General features: G+C 43.2%; 1 protein-coding gene across 1 annotated transcript in view; it reads right to left on the minus strand.

Moving 5' to 3' along the window:
• Window positions 1-1478: 1478 nt before the first annotated feature.
• The window catches only part of LOC109405079 (vesicle-associated membrane protein/synaptobrevin-binding protein), a 49338-nt gene continuing 30755 nt past the window's right edge, over window positions 1479-20061 (minus strand). The window contains exons 2-5 of the mRNA XM_029855036.2: window positions 15485-15637; window positions 15174-15413; window positions 14954-15108; window positions 1479-7661 (exon numbers count right to left, since the gene is read on the minus strand). Coding sequence (XP_029710896.1) covers window positions 7410-7661; window positions 14954-15108; window positions 15174-15413; window positions 15485-15637 — 800 coding nt within the window. The 3' untranslated portion in view covers window positions 1479-7409. The remainder of the gene's footprint in view (window positions 7662-14953; window positions 15109-15173; window positions 15414-15484; window positions 15638-20061) is intronic.

Below are 20061 nucleotides of genomic sequence, written 5' to 3' on the forward strand. Positions count from 1 at the left end.
TCAGGTCGAGCTGCGTCACGTCACTTCATTCGACCTAAGAATGAGCACAAAAAATATGTGTGTTACTGGGAGACGAGAAACTTTGCAGACGTATTCACTTTTGAATACCTACATTTGATTAGTTTGAATCCGTAACCCTTTCGATATTGTAGGTGTAAACGGAAATGCCAACCAGAAGTTTTAGTTTTGTAAGCATACTTCCACCGGAACCTAATTTTGGTTTCCCGTAAGCTTCTGAGAGCACCACAATGAAGAGTCAGCCAATGCTTTCGCTTTAGTTAGTTTTACGACGATCTACGAATTTCTCCTTTCGCACCATTTGCGGAAAAACTACCCCCGACAAAAGAAACGTTGAACTGTCATCATAACCCGACGTCTCCACTAGACAGAAATGTCTTGCCATTTTGCTGGACAGATGTGTCATGACAGAAATGTTCTTTCACTGTTTGCATGGAAAGCAGCAGTGTTGATCATTTCTGTTACGTTTTCTCTTTCTGGCAGCAAAATGGCAAGACATTTCTGTCTAGTGGAGACGTAGGTTACCCGACGTCTCCACTAGACAGAAATGTCTTGCCATTTTGCTGCCAGAAAGAGAAAACGTAACAGAAATGATCAACACCGCTGCTTTCCATGCAAACAGCGAGAAAACATTTCTGTCATGACACATCTGTCCAGCAAAATGGCAAGACATTTCTGTCTAGTGGAGACGTCGGGTAAAGCAGCAGCACCCATGTTGGACAAGTAAAAACTTAGAACGTTCCAACCACAACAATTTTAATATTGGTTAACAAGAAAAGAACACTAAAAGCATGAATGTCATTATTATTCGCGGTCACGTCCATCTTTACCGTAAAGTCTACGAGGGGAAGGGGTCTGAGATGACCAAAATTTGGTCTACGTTGTTTAAAAACGGTCCCTAGCTAGAAACAGCCCAAATGATAAACACACAGAACTACAACGCCAATATGGTGCCATTTCCCGGATAAGGGCAAATATTTCTTCGTTGAGATCCTGTTCCGGAAGATGTGTTTGAAAAGTTTTAGAAGTTAGTGAAGCCAATCAAAATTTGAAATAATTAACTCAAGTTTTCCAAAAAAAATAAACGACGTCCATGTTTTGAATTTTGTTTAGATTCCAACTTGCCAGTTAGACAATTCGGTCCCGAATTTTCCGATAATAGAACAATCCCCTGATAGCAAGCCAACACAACACAAAGGAAAGCTCCAATTATGCATCCCTAAACTGGTTATAGAACGACGGTTGCGGTCAACCGATGTATAAACGTAACAAATACGACTTTTGCTTTACCACCCCCCTTTCGATCGTACTTTTCTATTCTGGTTGCTGTTGTAGTCCCCCTACTAGTTCTCTATTCGTAGCAGCTGTAGTAGTTCCTAGTCGGTAGTGTTCTTTTTTAGTTGGTAAATCTTATCCGCTAGAGAAGGGCTTTCGCTTTCTGATAAATGAAAAATTTCAAATCACTACACGACTTTTATGTATTCTTCTCTCTTCCGCGTCCACGTCCGGTGCCAGCGCGTGCGCTCGGGCGCACAAACGAACGAATAAATTTATTATATAGCGTGGCATGGTTGGTAATCCTAGTGTAGTTGTTGTTGTTAATAATGATTCCCGATCCTAATAATGCTCATCATCGTAAACATTCTCCGCGGATTGCTCGTCGTCGTAGTCGCTCATCTCTCACATATGCTTATTCCACTCGTATCGTGTCCTGTTAGGTGAGAGGAATCGTGCCAGACGGGGACGTTTCGTCTTAGAATTTACGCCGTGGGAAACGTCCACGTTGACTGTCCACAGTGGGGGGTAAAACATGGATCTAAAATCGTATTTGAAGAAATCCAACATTTTCCTTGAATTGCCCTATTCAGCTACATTTTCCACTGATGTTCTTCAAAAAGTTCACCAAGCTGTGTTACTAGATAACCCATCCATTGCCAATAGTTTTTTTTAAATTTGAATACAAGTTAACGGAAGGGTTGAACAATTTTCCGATTCCTTAAACCATAATGGACACTTCAATACTGAAATCTACAAAAACAACTGAACAAATATGATTGGGCGTCTTTAGGACCTGCTCAGGTCCGACGATAGCAGCATTGCATATCTGTAGACTTCTATATACAATTGTAGATAGTAAATATATTCTAAACCACAAGCAGAAAACATAAAAAAAAATAACGCCATCATATGGGACAAATCGAGGTGATGCTAAAACCTGCACAGGTACGGGAACCTGTGCAATATCTGAATAGCAACTAGCATGCGCATGAACACGTGAAAAGCTGCATAACTTTCCCAACAGTTAAGTGGAATTAAGCCGGAAAAAGACGACATAATCCATTCCCACGTTCGATCCACGTTTTACCGACTGTGCATTTTGCGAGATGACTTCCACAACTCCATATAGGTATTTTGCTTAACTTTGTTTTTTTTTTTGCCTTTTGATAAAACTACGTCTAAGCGAGAGCATCTTTGTATGCGCGTGTTTGTGTTTTTTATGTATTTGTTTGTTTGTTTATATGTGTGAGTGTTGTTTTTCGTTCGCATTTACAATTGCTTTCAAATGAAAAAAGGGTTGACTCAATTGTTTTACCACATTATCCCATTATGGTTAGAAATCAGCAACAAGAGAAAATCTCGATAACTAATTACGGTATCCCTCTCTCTCTCTCTTTCTCTCTCAGTTCCTGTAACTTGCTTTCTTCTGGCAATTTTGTTTTTTGTTGTTTGAATTTTAGGATAAACACGTTTTCATAATGTTCAGTTTTTATCTTGCTTTTTTCCATGGAACCTGCCACTGGCAGACGATGTTTGATTTAGTTTTTCTTTCATGTTTTAACAGTTGTTTTTTTTTCTGCTGTCCTTTTCGAATGGTTTTCTGTTCGAGTTATTCTAGTTTTAGTTCAGCTTCACATTGATTTTCATGTTCTTTTGTATATTATTCTTTTATTTTAACCATTTAGGGCTTATTTATTTGTTTTACTGCTAGGGTCTCCTTTACAGCGAGAACTGCTTTGTGTTTGTTTCATTTTTATTGTTGGTAGTACAATGAATGCCGTATCGGTTTCCTATATTTCTCAAAGTATGGTAGACCAAGCGCAGAATGGGTTCCACTTTGCGCTTACTCAACCGTTCCCCATTTAGTGTTCAATTAATTATACGCCTACTTGCTTATTTTTGTCTCTCATATAAGTTTATTTCCTTATTTTCTCGTTTTCTTTGTTTTTCCCTTCCCAATTCCCAACCTATATGCCTTTAAATAGTTTTTTTTGTTTCTTCTGGTTTGCCTTATGTTGTTATATGCTACTACATTCTGAACTCAGTTATTTAAACTTATTATCATTGCCGTCGCTGTTGTTAGAGCTCATGCCACTGCCGCCGCTGCCGGTGTCCGGGTTCAGTGTTCAGAGCACAAACTTGCCCAGAATAAGCCCGAATATAGCCATGGCAATGGCGACGGCCACGTACACGATCGGCAACTGCTGCTGGTTGGCCAGCTGAGGCGGGCTGTATGGGTTCTGGTACTGGGCGGCCGCCGCTGCCGATGCTGACGAGGGCGAACCACCGGACCCCAAACCGCTGGAAACCGACGATTGCTGTTGCTGTTCCTTGGCGGCACTGTTTTCCATATCTAGCCGCATTCGGAGCAGTTTTTCCTATGGAAGATAGAATCATAAAATAGAAATATGGTTAGTTGCTTGTGCAAGCCTGATCGTCTGTTCTCCAGAGATAGCGGCTCCAACAGCGTTTGTCCCCCATGCTAGAACTCTGAGCTTAACTGTGCACCATGGTCCTCCAAAATTTCGGATGATTGGTGTCCGTGCAGCGCTGCGGGCCAGCCGTACGTAATAATTGCACCGGGAAGTCAGCAACAAAACCAATGGCGACGATCTCAGCGAACACCAAGGACATGCGATTGGAAGCTCGGTACGTAGAATCTCTCGTACGATCTCTCAACTTCATTGGGAGCACCCGCATTCTCGGCAATCATTGGAAGGACTGCCATTGGAAGGGTTCGCCATTGTAGCACCGCAGGAAGTGTGCTGGACAGAATTTAACACACGGCAAACTGTAAACAGCTTTCATCGTGATGGGCGCAGGTAGGCCAGGAGAAGGAATTCAGATCGACGATTGGATAGATCAGCGCTCACCAGCAGACGAACGAAAACGGCATACGACTCATCGATTTCGAAGCCTCCAAGAACATGACCATACGCAGCACAGTTTTCCAACACAGTTTGCTATACGAGGACAAGCTCAATGTTTCCTCAATTCTAGAGGACTGATAGCTGGTGTACAGAAAAAGCAGTCAAGTGCACCATTCGGTACCAACATGGAACGGAATTGACGGAATGAATGATTCGATGAGTAGTGTAGAGAAATTTTGGAGGAGTATTATATTAATAACACAGCCCCGGCCGTAATGCTGCAGCATGGAACCCGGCATCGTGTGTCCCATCTACAAAAAAGGGCGACTAGTTGGATTGCGGGAACTATCGCGCGATCACACTACTGAGCCCTGCCTACAAGATACTCTCTCAAATCTTATGCCGCCGTCTATCACCGATTGCAAGATCAGGCTGGATTCATGGGTGAACGCGCTACAACGGACCAGATGTTCGCCATCCGCCAGGTGTTACAGAAATGCCACGAATACAACGTGCCCACATATCACTTGTTCATCTATTTCAAATCGGCGTATGATACAATCGATCGAGAACAGCTATGGCAGATTTATGCACGAATACGGGTTCCCGGATAAACTGATACGATTAATCAAGGCGATGATGAATCCAGTGATGTGCGTAGTTCGAGTATCAGGCACACTCTCGAATCTCTCAGAGGGTTACGGCAAGGTGATGGTCTTTCGTGCTTGCTGTTCAACATTGCGTTAGAAGGTGGAATAAGGAGAGCGGGGATAAACACGAGTGGGACGATTTTCACGAAGTCGTTCAGCTGCTTGGTTTCGCTTATGATATTGATATTATAGCTCGTAAATTTGAGACGATGGCGGAAACGTACATCCAAAAAGAGTGAAGCCAGGCGAATCGGATTAGTCATTAATGTGTCGAAGACAATGCACAAAGGGCACGCCCGCCACCCCGAATTTCTATCGACGGTGATGAATTTGAGGCGGTTGAAGAATTCGTGTACTTCGTCTCACTGGGTACCGCCGATAACGACACCGACAGAGACCGGTCGTCTTTTTTTTTCAAAGTGTTTATTTGTAAGGCTCATTTGTTTACTTAAAAACTTTACGGAGCCGATCAGCGTATTGAAAAAATTACAATTCTAATTACATACATTTTCAAAGAAATTCAATATAATGTTCTACGTCCAACTTTCTTCCTGGGGCGTGATCCAGAACCAGAACTAGATATTGCGTATTCAGCACGTCGTTGGTTTGCCTGTGGATTCCTCATCGCTTCCTGTATTGCTTTGGCTACCTCTTCTAGTGTTTCCAAGCCTTGTTTCCGGCGTATCTCCTTTTCTGATATCGCTTCAGCAGTACGACTGCAGCGACCAACATGTTTGGTCGTGTTTCGCGGCGTGCTCGCCAGAAAGTAAACTCCATTGGAGTATAAACGAAAACTCGTTGGCAATATAGCGCTAGTTCGCTGCGCCATTTTTCGCTCTTTGGTAATCCAAGAGCATTCAGAATTAAGAAGAAGAAGATACCGCTTCACACTGACATTGATCTGCTTCTAATTGCTCCGTAGGCTCTTCTTCCAGTTCTTCTTCCAGCAGTTCAATAATATCACCATCATCCAAGTCATCCGTTGGTTGCTGAACTTCCGATATGATTCCTTCGCCAGACACGATCGCAGCATACGAACTTGTTTCCTTTTCTTTTCTCGTCTCTTGCTTGTTCCGATGCTTTCGCTGAAGACAAACGTTTTGTCGATGTCCGATACCACAACACAATAGTTTTTTTTAAATTTGAATACAAGTTAACGGAAGGGTTGAACAATTTTCCGATTCCTTAAACCATAATGGACACTTCAATACTGAAATCTACAAAAACAACTGAACAAATATGATTGGGCGTCTTTAGGACCTGCTCAGGTCCGACGATAGCAGCATTGCATATCTGTAGACTTCTATATACAATTGTAGATAGTAAATATATTCTAAACCACAAGCAGAAAACATAAAAAAAAATAACGCCATCATATGGGACAAATCGAGGTGATGCTAAAACCTGCACAGGTACGGGAACCTGTGCAATATCTGAATAGCAACTAGCATGCGCATGAACACGTGAAAAGCTGCATAACTTTCCCAACAGTTAAGTGGAATTAAGCCGGAAAAAGACGACATAATCCATTCCCACGTTCGATCCACGTTTTACCGACTGTGCATTTTGCGAGATGACTTCCACAACTCCATATAGGTATTTTGCTTAACTTTGTTTTTTTTTTTGCCTTTTGATAAAACTACGTCTAAGCGAGAGCATCTTTGTATGCGCGTGTTTGTGTTTTTTATGTATTTGTTTGTTTGTTTATATGTGTGAGTGTTGTTTTTCGTTCGCATTTACAATTGCTTTCAAATGAAAAAAGGGTTGACTCAATTGTTTTACCACATTATCCCATTATGGTTAGAAATCAGCAACAAGAGAAAATCTCGATAACTAATTACGGTATCCCTCTCTCTCTCTCTTTCTCTCTCAGTTCCTGTAACTTGCTTTCTTCTGGCAATTTTGTTTTTTGTTGTTTGAATTTTAGGATAAACACGTTTTCATAATGTTCAGTTTTTATCTTGCTTTTTTCCATGGAACCTGCCACTGGCAGACGATGTTTGATTTAGTTTTTCTTTCATGTTTTAACAGTTGTTTTTTTTTCTGCTGTCCTTTTCGAATGGTTTTCTGTTCGAGTTATTCTAGTTTTAGTTCAGCTTCACATTGATTTTCATGTTCTTTTGTATATTATTCTTTTATTTTAACCATTTAGGGCTTATTTATTTGTTTTACTGCTAGGGTCTCCTTTACAGCGAGAACTGCTTTGTGTTTGTTTCATTTTTATTGTTGGTAGTACAATGAATGCCGTATCGGTTTCCTATATTTCTCAAAGTATGGTAGACCAAGCGCAGAATGGGTTCCACTTTGCGCTTACTCAACCGTTCCCCATTTAGTGTTCAATTAATTATACGCCTACTTGCTTATTTTTGTCTCTCATATAAGTTTATTTCCTTATTTTCTCGTTTTCTTTGTTTTTCCCTTCCCAATTCCCAACCTATATGCCTTTAAATAGTTTTTTTTGTTTCTTCTGGTTTGCCTTATGTTGTTATATGCTACTACATTCTGAACTCAGTTATTTAAACTTATTATCATTGCCGTCGCTGTTGTTAGAGCTCATGCCACTGCCGCCGCTGCCGGTGTCCGGGTTCAGTGTTCAGAGCACAAACTTGCCCAGAATAAGCCCGAATATAGCCATGGCAATGGCGACGGCCACGTACACGATCGGCAACTGCTGCTGGTTGGCCAGCTGAGGCGGGCTGTATGGGTTCTGGTACTGGGCGGCCGCCGCTGCCGATGCTGACGAGGGCGAACCACCGGACCCCAAACCGCTGGAAACCGACGATTGCTGTTGCTGTTCCTTGGCGGCACTGTTTTCCATATCTAGCCGCATTCGGAGCAGTTTTTCCTATGGAAGATAGAATCATAAAATAGAAATATGGTTAGTTGCTTGTGCAAGCCTGATCGTCTGTTCTCCAGAGATAGCGGCTCCAACAGCGTTTGTCCCCCATGCTAGAACTCTGAGCTTAACTGTGCACCATGGTCCTCCAAAATTTCGGATGATTGGTGTCCGTGCAGCGCTGCGGGCCAGCCGTACGTAATAATTGCACCGGGAAGTCAGCAACAAAACCAATGGCGACGATCTCAGCGAACACCAAGGACATGCGATTGGAAGCTCGGTACGTAGAATCTCTCGTACGATCTCTCAACTTCATTGGGAGCACCCGCATTCTCGGCAATCATTGGAAGGACTGCCATTGGAAGGGTTCGCCATTGTAGCACCGCAGGAAGTGTGCTGGACAGAATTTAACACACGGCAAACTGTAAACAGCTTTCATCGTGATGGGCGCAGGTAGGCCAGGAGAAGGAATTCAGATCGACGATTGGATAGATCAGCGCTCACCAGCAGACGAACGAAAACGGCATACGACTCATCGATTTCGAAGCCTCCAAGAACATGACCATACGCAGCACAGTTTTCCAACACAGTTTGCTATACGAGGACAAGCTCAATGTTTCCTCAATTCTAGAGGACTGATAGCTGGTGTACAGAAAAAGCAGTCAAGTGCACCATTCGGTACCAACATGGAACGGAATTGACGGAATGAATGATTCGATGAGTAGTGTAGAGAAATTTTGGAGGAGTATTATATTAATAACACAGCCCCGGCCGTAATGCTGCAGCATGGAACCCGGCATCGTGTGTCCCATCTACAAAAAAGGGCGACTAGTTGGATTGCGGGAACTATCGCGCGATCACACTACTGAGCCCTGCCTACAAGATACTCTCTCAAATCTTATGCCGCCGTCTATCACCGATTGCAAGATCAGGCTGGATTCATGGGTGAACGCGCTACAACGGACCAGATGTTCGCCATCCGCCAGGTGTTACAGAAATGCCACGAATACAACGTGCCCACATATCACTTGTTCATCTATTTCAAATCGGCGTATGATACAATCGATCGAGAACAGCTATGGCAGATTTATGCACGAATACGGGTTCCCGGATAAACTGATACGATTAATCAAGGCGATGATGAATCCAGTGATGTGCGTAGTTCGAGTATCAGGCACACTCTCGAATCTCTCAGAGGGTTACGGCAAGGTGATGGTCTTTCGTGCTTGCTGTTCAACATTGCGTTAGAAGGTGGAATAAGGAGAGCGGGGATAAACACGAGTGGGACGATTTTCACGAAGTCGTTCAGCTGCTTGGTTTCGCTTATGATATTGATATTATAGCTCGTAAATTTGAGACGATGGCGGAAACGTACATCCAAAAAGAGTGAAGCCAGGCGAATCGGATTAGTCATTAATGTGTCGAAGACAATGCACAAAGGGCACGCCCGCCACCCCGAATTTCTATCGACGGTGATGAATTTGAGGCGGTTGAAGAATTCGTGTACTTCGTCTCACTGGGTACCGCCGATAACGACACCGACAGAGACCGGTCGTCTTTTTTTTTCAAAGTGTTTATTTGTAAGGCTCATTTGTTTACTTAAAAACTTTACGGAGCCGATCAGCGTATTGAAAAAATTACAATTCTAATTACATACATTTTCAAAGAAATTCAATATAATGTTCTACGTCCAACTTTCTTCCTGGGGCGTGATCCAGAACCAGAACTAGATATTGCGTATTCAGCACGTCGTTGGTTTGCCTGTGGATTCCTCATCGCTTCCTGTATTGCTTTGGCTACCTCTTCTAGTGTTTCCAAGCCTTGTTTCCGGCGTATCTCCTTTTCTGATATCGCTTCAGCAGTACGACTGCAGCGACCAACATGTTTGGTCGTGTTTCGCGGCGTGCTCGCCAGAAAGTAAACTCCATTGGAGTATAAACGAAAACTCGTTGGCAATATAGCGCTAGTTCGCTGCGCCATTTTTCGCTCTTTGGTAATCCAAGAGCATTCAGAATTAAGAAGAAGAAGATACCGCTTCACACTGACATTGATCTGCTTCTAATTGCTCCGTAGGCTCTTCTTCCAGTTCTTCTTCCAGCAGTTCAATAATATCACCATCATCCAAGTCATCCGTTGGTTGCTGAACTTCCGATATGATTCCTTCGCCAGACACGATCGCAGCATACGAACTTGTTTCCTTTTCTTTTCTCGTCTCTTGCTTGTTCCGATGCTTTCGCTGAAGACAAACGTTTTGTCGATGTCCGATACCACAACACAAGAAACACGTGTCGCCCAAACCGTCATAGAATATCCTTTCTTTGTGTTTACCGACGTCAACTGATGGCGGAATGCTTTTCTTCACGTCCATATATACTCCCCGTATACCGTTTGGGAGATGGTCGAGGCCCAAGTTTGCCGGGAATTTTTCCCGCACCACTCGTTCAACTTCTCCGTACTGCTGGAGGACCAACGATAACCTTTCGTCGGTCAATTCCGGCGGCAAATCAAATACCCGGACATACTGGGTTCCCGCGACTGACATACGTACTTCCACTGAGTTTCCGCTAGTGTAGTCGAATTTCCTGGGATTCCGATTCTTCTCCAACGACAGCATCATTGCTTCCAGAGACGAAAACTTTATAAAAAGCGAGCGATCGTTCGCTGTTTTATAGACTGCTTCCATCACCATCAAGTCCGTATCCAGCTGTTTGAGAAAGCTGGCGATTTCCACCCATGATGGACGTGGGCTACCCACCGGGAAGCGGAATTGAACTGTGTTCACTATCGACTCAGTCATAACGATTATTAAACGCTATTTCAATGCACATAAAGTACTACCGAGCCGAGCGACACTGATGTGAACGACCGAGAACAACGGACAACCTAACAGCACGCGCTCGCTGTAGGCATAGAAAAACAATCCGAAGAGCACACTTGCCTCCGTCTGCACAGGATGGCAGTAGCGACAGAACTGAGAGATCGGTCGTCCTCAATGGACACAAAGCATGGACTCTACGTGCAGAGGACCAACGCGCCCTTGAAGTTTTCGAACGGAAGGTGTTGCGTAACATCTACAGCGGAGTGCAGATGGAAAACGGGACTTGGAGAAAGCGAATGAACCACGAGCTGCATCAGCTGCTGAGAGAACCAACCATCGTCCACACCGCGAAAATCGAGAGGCTACGGTGGGCGGGTCATGTCATCTGGATGTCGGATAGCAACCCGACTAAAGTGGTTCTCGATAGTCATCCGTCCAGTATAAGAAGACATGGTGCGCAGCGAGTTAGGTGGGTCGACCAAGTGGAGTATGATCTACGGACCAGAGGCGTCGCGTGCCTCGTTTAGCCACATGTGCACTTGCAGATTTTTCATAAATTATGTAGACCAGTTATTAGCCATCTCAAATCACCCTCCATCCCATTTCCTTACATATTAAATTTTGCCTGATTGATCATTATAATTTTAATCGGAACGATACATTACTACTTCGGTACTATTAAAATGTGATTCCCTAACCTCCTTCTAATAAAGTTTCCCCTTTTTGGACATACACAAGTGCTAGTTTATTTGTGAGCTTGGACTTGCCATTGATCTGGGACAGGCTATACGGCCATAAATTGATTTTCACTCCAGTTCACTTTATGGGATCTTTTTTTAATGGTTAAACTGCTCGTATGAGGGTACTATAATTTTACCGCTAACCGTTCAAAATTTAATACGGTTTACTCTATGGAAATCTACCTTTTTTAAAGAAAAATAGGTGTTAGTCGACAATTCAATGTTTATCACATCCAAAACTGTCGATCTTAATCGATCACAGAAACTGTCTATTTTCCTTTGGGAAAATAACTTTGTCTAGTTTGAAACTTCATACAATCTAAGTACAGTTAGTATCTGACATTGTGACGATATTTAAAATGTACTAGTTTTCCCGGGAGACGTACTGCCAATTTTTTTAAAAGACAGGTTTTAAGATTTCTGTTTAGGCAATATGCGATCGATCTTAGAACGGTACATTTTGACAAATACGTATTTCTAGCATTAGAGTTTAGAATCAGAAGTTATTCTCGAATCTTCATTGACAAAATAACTTGTAGCGCTATTTGAATTTGTAGCTTTCGACCACCCTACTGGGAGAGCGAAACGTTTTTGCGCGAGAGATCAGTACGAAACAGTGAGCGCCGCACCCCCGTTTGCAAAAGCTATGCGAAGAAGCATCAAGTGCACCAAAGCGATGACACACGTTGATTGCCTATGTGTTTGAAATTTTTCTCAGCCAGCAACCAATACTGTTAAACCACTACGGGAATACGATATGCGCCAGAGCGTTTCCAACCGAGGTTTCCGTGTTGCTGTTTGGAAGCCAAGCGAAAGCATGCGGTGCGTAGCAGATGGGTGCCGCTTTGCCTACCTATACACACAGCCGTTGCTCGGGAACTATCGCACTAGGACCGCTTTCCAATAAGATGTTTCCTCTTTCAGAGTGTGCAAGATCGCGATTCCCGCGTTACTTTTATGCAAGTTGCTTCTCGCTCGTCATGTGGTTTGCGCGCGATGTTGGGGATAGTAAAGATAGGGGAAAGCTGAAATAAATCGTTACACACTTTTCCGTTAAATTCATATGGGTGTCAAACATATTTTTTCACGAAATTTCAATTTTAGCTACACGTGTAATGCACATGTTGCACATGCGGACGCGACGCCTCTGCTACGGACCCTTCGCAGAGTGCGGAACTGGAGACACACAGCCATGGACCGAGTACAATGGAGACGGCTACTATGTACAGCAGAGGCCACTCAGGCCTTAAGCTATCAGTACACGCTTTGACAAGTGTGCAAACTTTTCCGCACGCATCAACCAACAGCAAAGCATACGCTTGACATTGTCGATGTTTTGTCAATGTTGGGACCGCTTTCGGCATGTTAGATTATGCGTACGGAAAAATTTGCACACTTGACAAAGCGTGTACTGGAAGGACCGGTAAGGTAAGGTAATGGAACCCGACAGAACGTGGATCGATCCAAATAGAAGCGGAAACAGCAGACCTGCCTCTTCCGAGCGAAAAAACTGCCTGGAAGCGGAGTACGAAGAAATGGAACTACTGCGCCAAGAAACACGAAAGTTCTACCAGAAGCTCAGCGCATCTCGCGACGGCTTTGTGTCGCGTGCCGAAATTTGTAGGGCAACAGCACTTCGATGAGCACCTGAATGGCGTGGAAAACGTATGCACGGGACACCACGGCAACGGAGGGAATGATTGCGCTAGTCCAGCAGAAGACGGAAACGATCCAACTCTAACGCTGAGGGAAGTTAAGGATGCCATTCAGCAGCTCAAAACCAACAAAGCAGCTGGAAAGGATGGTATCATAGCTAAACTAGGTAATCAAGATGGCCCTAGAAAAGTTTCCCACTTGTCTGCGCCGGTTGGTAGTCAGGATCTGGGAAACCGAACGGCTAATGGAGGAGTTGAAGGAAGGGATAGTCTGTCCCATTCACAAGAAAGGTAACCATTTGGAATGCAAGAATTTCAGAGCGATCACCGTTTTGAATGCTAACTATGTACAACATAATATCCCATATTATCTTTCGTCGTCTGTCAAATTCATGGGAAATTATCAAGCCGGCTTCATCGACGGCCGGTCGACAACGGACCCGGTCTTCACCGTACGGCAAATCCTTCAGAAATGCCACGAATACCAGATCCCAACGCATCACCTATTTATCGACTTCAAGGCGACATACGACAGAGCATAGAGCTTTGGAAAAGCTAAGACGAAAACCAGCTTTCCTGGGAAGCTGACTAGACTGATTAAAGCAACGATGGACGGTGTGCAAAACCGCGTAAGGGTTTAGGGTAAACAATCCAGTTCATGCGAATCTCATCGGATACTGCGACAAGGTGACGGAACCTCATGCCTACTCTTCAACATCGCTCTGCAAGGTGTGATGCGACGAGCCGGGCTCAACAGCCGGGGAACGATTTTCACATCACATAATCCGTTCAATTTGTGTGCGTTGTGTGACGACATGGACATTATCGCCAGAACATTTGGAGATTTGGAACGGTGGCAGAGCTATACACCTATCTGAAACGCGAAGCAGCAAAGGTCGGACTGGTGGTGAATGCCTCAAAAACAAAGACCTGATCTGTCTGGGTAGAAATGCTACGATAGACGGGGATACCTGCGAGGTGGTGGAGGAATTCGTCTACCTCGGATTCATACTGACGGCTAACAACAATGTTAGTCGTGAAATTCGAAGGCGCATCATCAATGGAAGTCGTGCCAACTAGGGGCTCTAGAAGAAGTTGCGGCCCAAAAAGATGCACCCACGCACCAACTGCGCTATGTACAAAACGATAATAAGGCCGGTGGTCCTCTACGGACATGAGGCATGGACTAAGCTCGAGGAGCACATGTAAGCATTAGGATTTTACGAGCGACGCGTGATAAGGACGAGTTTCAATGTGCGCAGAAGAGTGGTGTGTGGCGAAAAAGGATTAACTACGAGTCCACTTCACTCTACGGCGAACCCAGCATCCAGAAGGAGGCCAAAGCCGGAAAGATACGGTGGGCAAGGGGAGCGGGACATTTGGCATAAAGTCATTTGGCATAAGGTCGTTTGGCATAAGGTCACTTGGCATAAAGACATTTGGCATAACGGTCATTTGGCATAATGGACATTTGGCATAACCGAAATGCACCCTTCTTTATTATGCCAAGTGTCCATTATGCCAAATGACCGTTATGCCAAATGACTTTATGCCAAGTGACCTTATGCCAAACGGCCTTATGCCAAATGACTTTATGCCAAATGACACAGACCCGTGGGCAAGGCATGTTGCAAGAATGCCGGACAACAATCCTCTAAAGTTGGTGTTCGCTACTGGATCCGGTTGGAACAAAGGGATCTGTGTCATTTGGCATAAAGTCATTTGGCATAAGGTCACTTGGCATAAAGACATTTGGCATAACGGTCATTTGGCATAATAAAGAGGGGGCATTTCGATTATACCAAATGTTCATTATGCCAAATGACCGTTATGCCAAATGTCTTTATGCCAAGTGACCTTATGCCAAACGACTTTATGCCAAATGACTTTATGCTAAATGTACCGCTCCCGGCACAAAGTGCAGAGAGCAAGATGGACGGACTAGATGGAGAGTGACCTGGCGAGCATTGGGCGTTACCGAGGATGGAGAGTGGTAGCTATTAACCGAGTGTTTTGGCGTACTGTTGTTGATGTAAAATCATGAAATTCCGGCGCTGTAGGTAGAAAAAAACCCTTTCAGACACTCACCTTCAGCAATAGATTTTCGTGACGTAAAGAGCATTCAGATTCCCGCAGTTTCTTCACTTCCGTCATTAGCGCATCCTTGTCTTCTTCGTTGCTGACACCGCTGCCGTACTGTGCGTCCGCCGCCGGGGCACCGGATTCGTTTTTATTCGGTGTAGCTAAAATAACGAAAGTAGGTATTAATAGCTTGAACAATGAAGTTTTAACTGAATTTGACCCTTACCGTTCGCTGACTGACTGGTAGTAGTGCTGGTGGCCGTAATAGGTCCTCCCGGTGCAGCCTGGGTGGTGTCCGCCGGCAACTCGAACACGCACCGCAGTTTGGAATCCATCAGGTCGTCCGGGCTGACATCCTTCCACAGCTGTTCGGCGCTGACGTCGCCTTCCGGCATGATCATCGACTGCACCATGAATTTGTGTTTGTTCTTTTCGGCCGCATCGAAGATGAACGGCTGGAGAATAACTAGAAGAAAAAGAACAGGAATTATTGACAAACGCTTTGTTTGTGCGTATTCTTCGTCAACGTGATCGTACTTGCAATTTCGATCGTCGTCTTTGGTTCTAATACACCACAGTTTGGACGCACACAGTACTTTTTAGGCGCAGTCGTTTTGATTTTAAACAGGATAACATGCTCCGTCGGGTTCGTCAATCGCATATAGGATGAGACAGCTGTGCAGAATGGTCCTGGAAAATGGAGAAAAAGTGTGTGCATTAGAGACATGAGTATTTAATACCTATGTACGAAGATTAGTGAAGTTAAAAATAGATATCTGATTACTGAGGAATTCAATTTCTCCTGGAACTAATGAGGGATTCCCAGAAGAAACATCTAACGGAATCTCAACCGTTAAGTTTGTTTTACAGGAAAAATTCGATAAAGGTAACAACTTTTACCGAAGTTCGTTAGACAGATAAACGATAACATTTTACCGAAATTTGTTACTTTGTAATTTGAACTGCTTTTGGGATTCCTTCAGGAATTTCCTCTGTATACCTGTGGTATCTTCTGAGAGCCCTCCAGATTTGCCTTACAAAAATCTTTCAGGAGTTAATTCTGGAAATCCTATAGAAATTTCTCCTGAAAATGGGAATCAGCACAGCTAATCGCGTTCGGTAACTTTTTACCGAAATCTCAACCGCTGAGCGTTCGGTAATGGATTTTTAACGAAATTCTGTAGAAAAATAACAAATTTTGGTAAAATGTTATCGTTTATCTGTCAAGCTCTAACGAACTTCGGTAAAAGTTGTTACCTTTACCGAATTTTTCCTGTAAAACAAACTTAACGGTTGAGATTTCGGTAAAACATTACCGAAGTCGGGGAATTTTTCTGTGTACAAAGAACTTGTGGTGAAATTTTGGGATGATTTTCAGAAGAATTTCCTGAAGAAATATTAAAAGAAACTCTTTAAAGAATCACAAAAGGAACTCCTGATGGAATACTAGAAAAACTTTCGAAGGAATCCCAGAAGAAAATTTTGGGGGAACCCCAGAGGGAACTCGAAGACACAAGTACGTAGCCGGGGTGAACGATCCGCACCAATTCGAATAGACCGTTTCCAGCAATCTGCTCGTTGTCAACTCTGGTGGCACTGGTGACGAAGTCTGCTACAATGTCCCTCATTCGAAGCCCCCTTCAAACCAAGTGACGGCCAAACGTTGCGAGAGACACTTTTAGCCCAGCAGGGTACATTGGCATAACTAGCCAATGAGCCATGCCGTATAAAGCTTGAGATCCTAGGACTGATCCAATGTTACGCGCCAACCGATGCTGCCGAATTGCAAGATAAAGAGAACTTTTACAGTCAACTGAATGCTGTCGTGGACAAGATTCCGAAAGGTGATATCAAGATCCTCATCCGTAGTATGAAATCGAACAGGGCCCCACTGCCGGTGGACGCATAAATGTCCCATGTGCAAAAACAGACAATCGAGAAAATTGCGTCCAAAGTTCGAAAAAGTAAATAGTCTCAACTATGAAGTACCTATAAGTGCCGAATCGTGTTCTAACATCAACCAGTTTTGATTTTGAGCACTAATTTTTGTTCTAGAGCGATTTTGAAGTTTCATAGGATTTCCAATGAAACGTGACACTTATGCGTCCACATTTTAGAATGTGACAAATCGGCGTTGCATTTTTTCAACAATTTTCGGAACAAACTACCTATTTTTATTTCCCTAGGTACACCATACTACATGGTCATGGGCTGCAAAATCTCAATATTGCCAAAAATGCACATGGGACAATTATGCTTCCACCGGCAGCCCAGGGGTCGTTTGCATATCAGCTGAGATGCTCAAATCTGACCCCGTAGTATCCGCACAACTACTGCATCAATTATTCTGCAACATATGGGAAACCGCGATATTTCCGGCCGACTGGATGCAAGGCGTTTTACCCAAAAAGGGTACCGTGATTTCGGGCGAAATTGATCACTTTCGTAGTTTTTGGCGAATAATTTTTAAACACTTGTCGATATGGTTAAATTTAATGCTTTAAAACAAGTACGGCCATGGTTTTCATCAGTCAACGAGGTTAAAAATTCTACTGCAAATCATTTTATTACAAAAAATATCATTTGAAGTAAAAAATCTGAAATTTTAATTTCGGGGTGAAATTGATCAGTCAGTGAAATGTTTTTGTATGTGCTGAAAATATATTTTCCTTCTGAATTAACCACTCCGGAATGCGAAAAGCTATGCCAAATTTCTACAAGTCTACTAAATTTTCAATTATTATAATTTTAAGTTTATTAAATCTTAATAAAACGCCTGAAAGTATGCAATTTCCGTACTAAATATGTTATAACTTCCGAAAAAGTACAATTTTTTGCATTAATTTCAATATTTATAGAACTTTTGATGAAAAAATCAGGTTTAGCGAAAACTTGGCAGCTAGGAACATTCATTCGAATATTCATTACATTAGCGATACTGTTATGACAACAACAGTTTGAAAGTGTCTTTGAAACTCGCCTGACAGGCAGTTTCGGAAAACATTGAGTTTTATACAAAAATATGTGACTAGTTGACTGAAAAACATGTAAACTTATCATTCAATAACTCTTGAGCCAGATGATGAACATTTTTTACAAATTGTTTTAAGTTTAAAGCGTTATTTTTAACAATTAAAAATAGTCCTCTCGTCGATCAATTTCACCCCACTGATCAATTTCACCCGAAATCACGGTACCCAAAAGGGGTGACCTGACTGTATGCGATTATTGGCGGGGCATCATTTTACTGTGTATCGTTCTCAAACTTCTCTGCAAAGTTATCCATAACCGGATACGAGATTGACGCAACTCTCCGACGGCAGCAAGCAGGATTCCGTGCCGGACGATCCTGTGTGGACCATATTGTCACGCTCCGTATCATTCTGGAGCAAATCAATGAATTCCAAGAGTCTCTCTATCTGGTGTTCATTGATTAAAAAAAAAAAACACGGACAACGTCTTCAGCTTTCGGCTGTACAGACTGTTTTAAACTTAACATTAGACAATGGACAACGGAGCATGCACCAGTGGAAACGGGGAAGAACCAATTCACACGAAAAGTTTCAACACCCGAAGCGGGATTCGAACCCTCACCCCATAGCATGGTGCGATTATAAGCTTGGTGACCCTAACCGCATGGCTACGAGGCTCCACGAGGCTCCATGATTAAAAATAAGCTTTCGACTGTCTCAATCACGGAAACATGTGGGAAGCCCTCAGGCGCAAGGGTGTCCCTGAGAAAATCATCGGCCTCATTGAAGCACAGCACAAAGCATTTTCGTGCATAGTACTGCACAACGATGTTTTGTCCGAACCTATCTGGGTCGTTGCTGGAGTGAGGCAAGGATGCATACTATCACCGCTACTGTTCCTTATCGTAATCGACGAGATCGTGGTAGGTGGCAGCCCATTACCTTGGAGCACCTAAATGACTTCGAACTGGCTGATGACGTTGCTCTCCTAGCTCAACGGCGCTCTGATATGTAGAGCAAGCTCGATGATCTTGCCAATCGCTCCTCAGCGGTAGGTCTTATTATCAACGTCAATAGGACCAAATCGTTGGATGTATACACGGTCAACCCTTCCAGCTTTACGGTAGCTGGGCAATCAGTTGAGAATGTTGAAAGTATCCAATATCTTGGTAGTCAAACGGTGGAACCATTTTTGCGAGTTTAAGAAATGTATGGAAAAACAACCACATTAGTCGACGCACCATAATCCCAATTTTCAACTCGAACGTGAAATCTGTGCTGCTATACGCCAGTGAAACCTGGTGTGTATCAGTGGAGAATACTCAACAACTGCAGGTCTTCATCAATAGATGCCTGCGGTATAAAATTCGTACATGGATTGGATCTCCATCGTCTGCAAATCTGCAAGTAAGCGTTAGATTGAAACCCAGCAGGACATCGCAGCAGAAGCAGACCCAGAGGCTCATGGCGGCGCAGCCTCAACAACGAAATCAAGCAAGTCGACAGAAATTTAACCCGGCCATCCTGATCCTGGCAATCGCCCAGGATGGAGATCTTTCAATTCGGCCCTCTGCAACACCGCGGATGCCCAGGACTGAAATTAAAGTAAGTAGTAATATGGAACGAACGCACCAACTCTTATATCTTCCGAAGAACATACCAATGCATAGGGTAAGGGAGGTATTTTGGACCCCTTAAGGAAATGGATGAACAATTCAGTGAAAAAAGAAGGTTTTCACTATAAAACATGGGTGATTTCAGTAGGCATTACTGAGCAACATGTGTTTTATCGAAAAAGGCCAACCAGACAGAACTTAAAATTGTTGTAGTAAATACAAGAAATATCAAAACTTCTAAAAAATCTTGGGCTTCTATTTTGGACCATCTGACTTTATTTTGGACCACCAAGTGAACATATTTTGGCCCAACTCATTAAATTTTGATTTCATGATGAAATGAAGGCACCTCAGCAAAACTTTACATATAGTTAAAACTACGTGAGTATTACAACTTTTTTTCGCTTTTTGAGGCAGGGAATGCTTAAAAATTACGTAACGTTAAAAAAAATTACGAAATATTGTTGCAATCGTCAGTTTTTACACGTTATAGTATAATGTTTCATAAAAAAAATGTTAGGCAAAA

This window comes from Aedes albopictus, chromosome 1 (genome assembly GCF_035046485.1).
Source record: "Aedes albopictus strain Foshan chromosome 1, AalbF5, whole genome shotgun sequence".
Classification (NCBI taxonomy): Eukaryota; Metazoa; Arthropoda; class Insecta; order Diptera; family Culicidae; genus Aedes; species Aedes albopictus.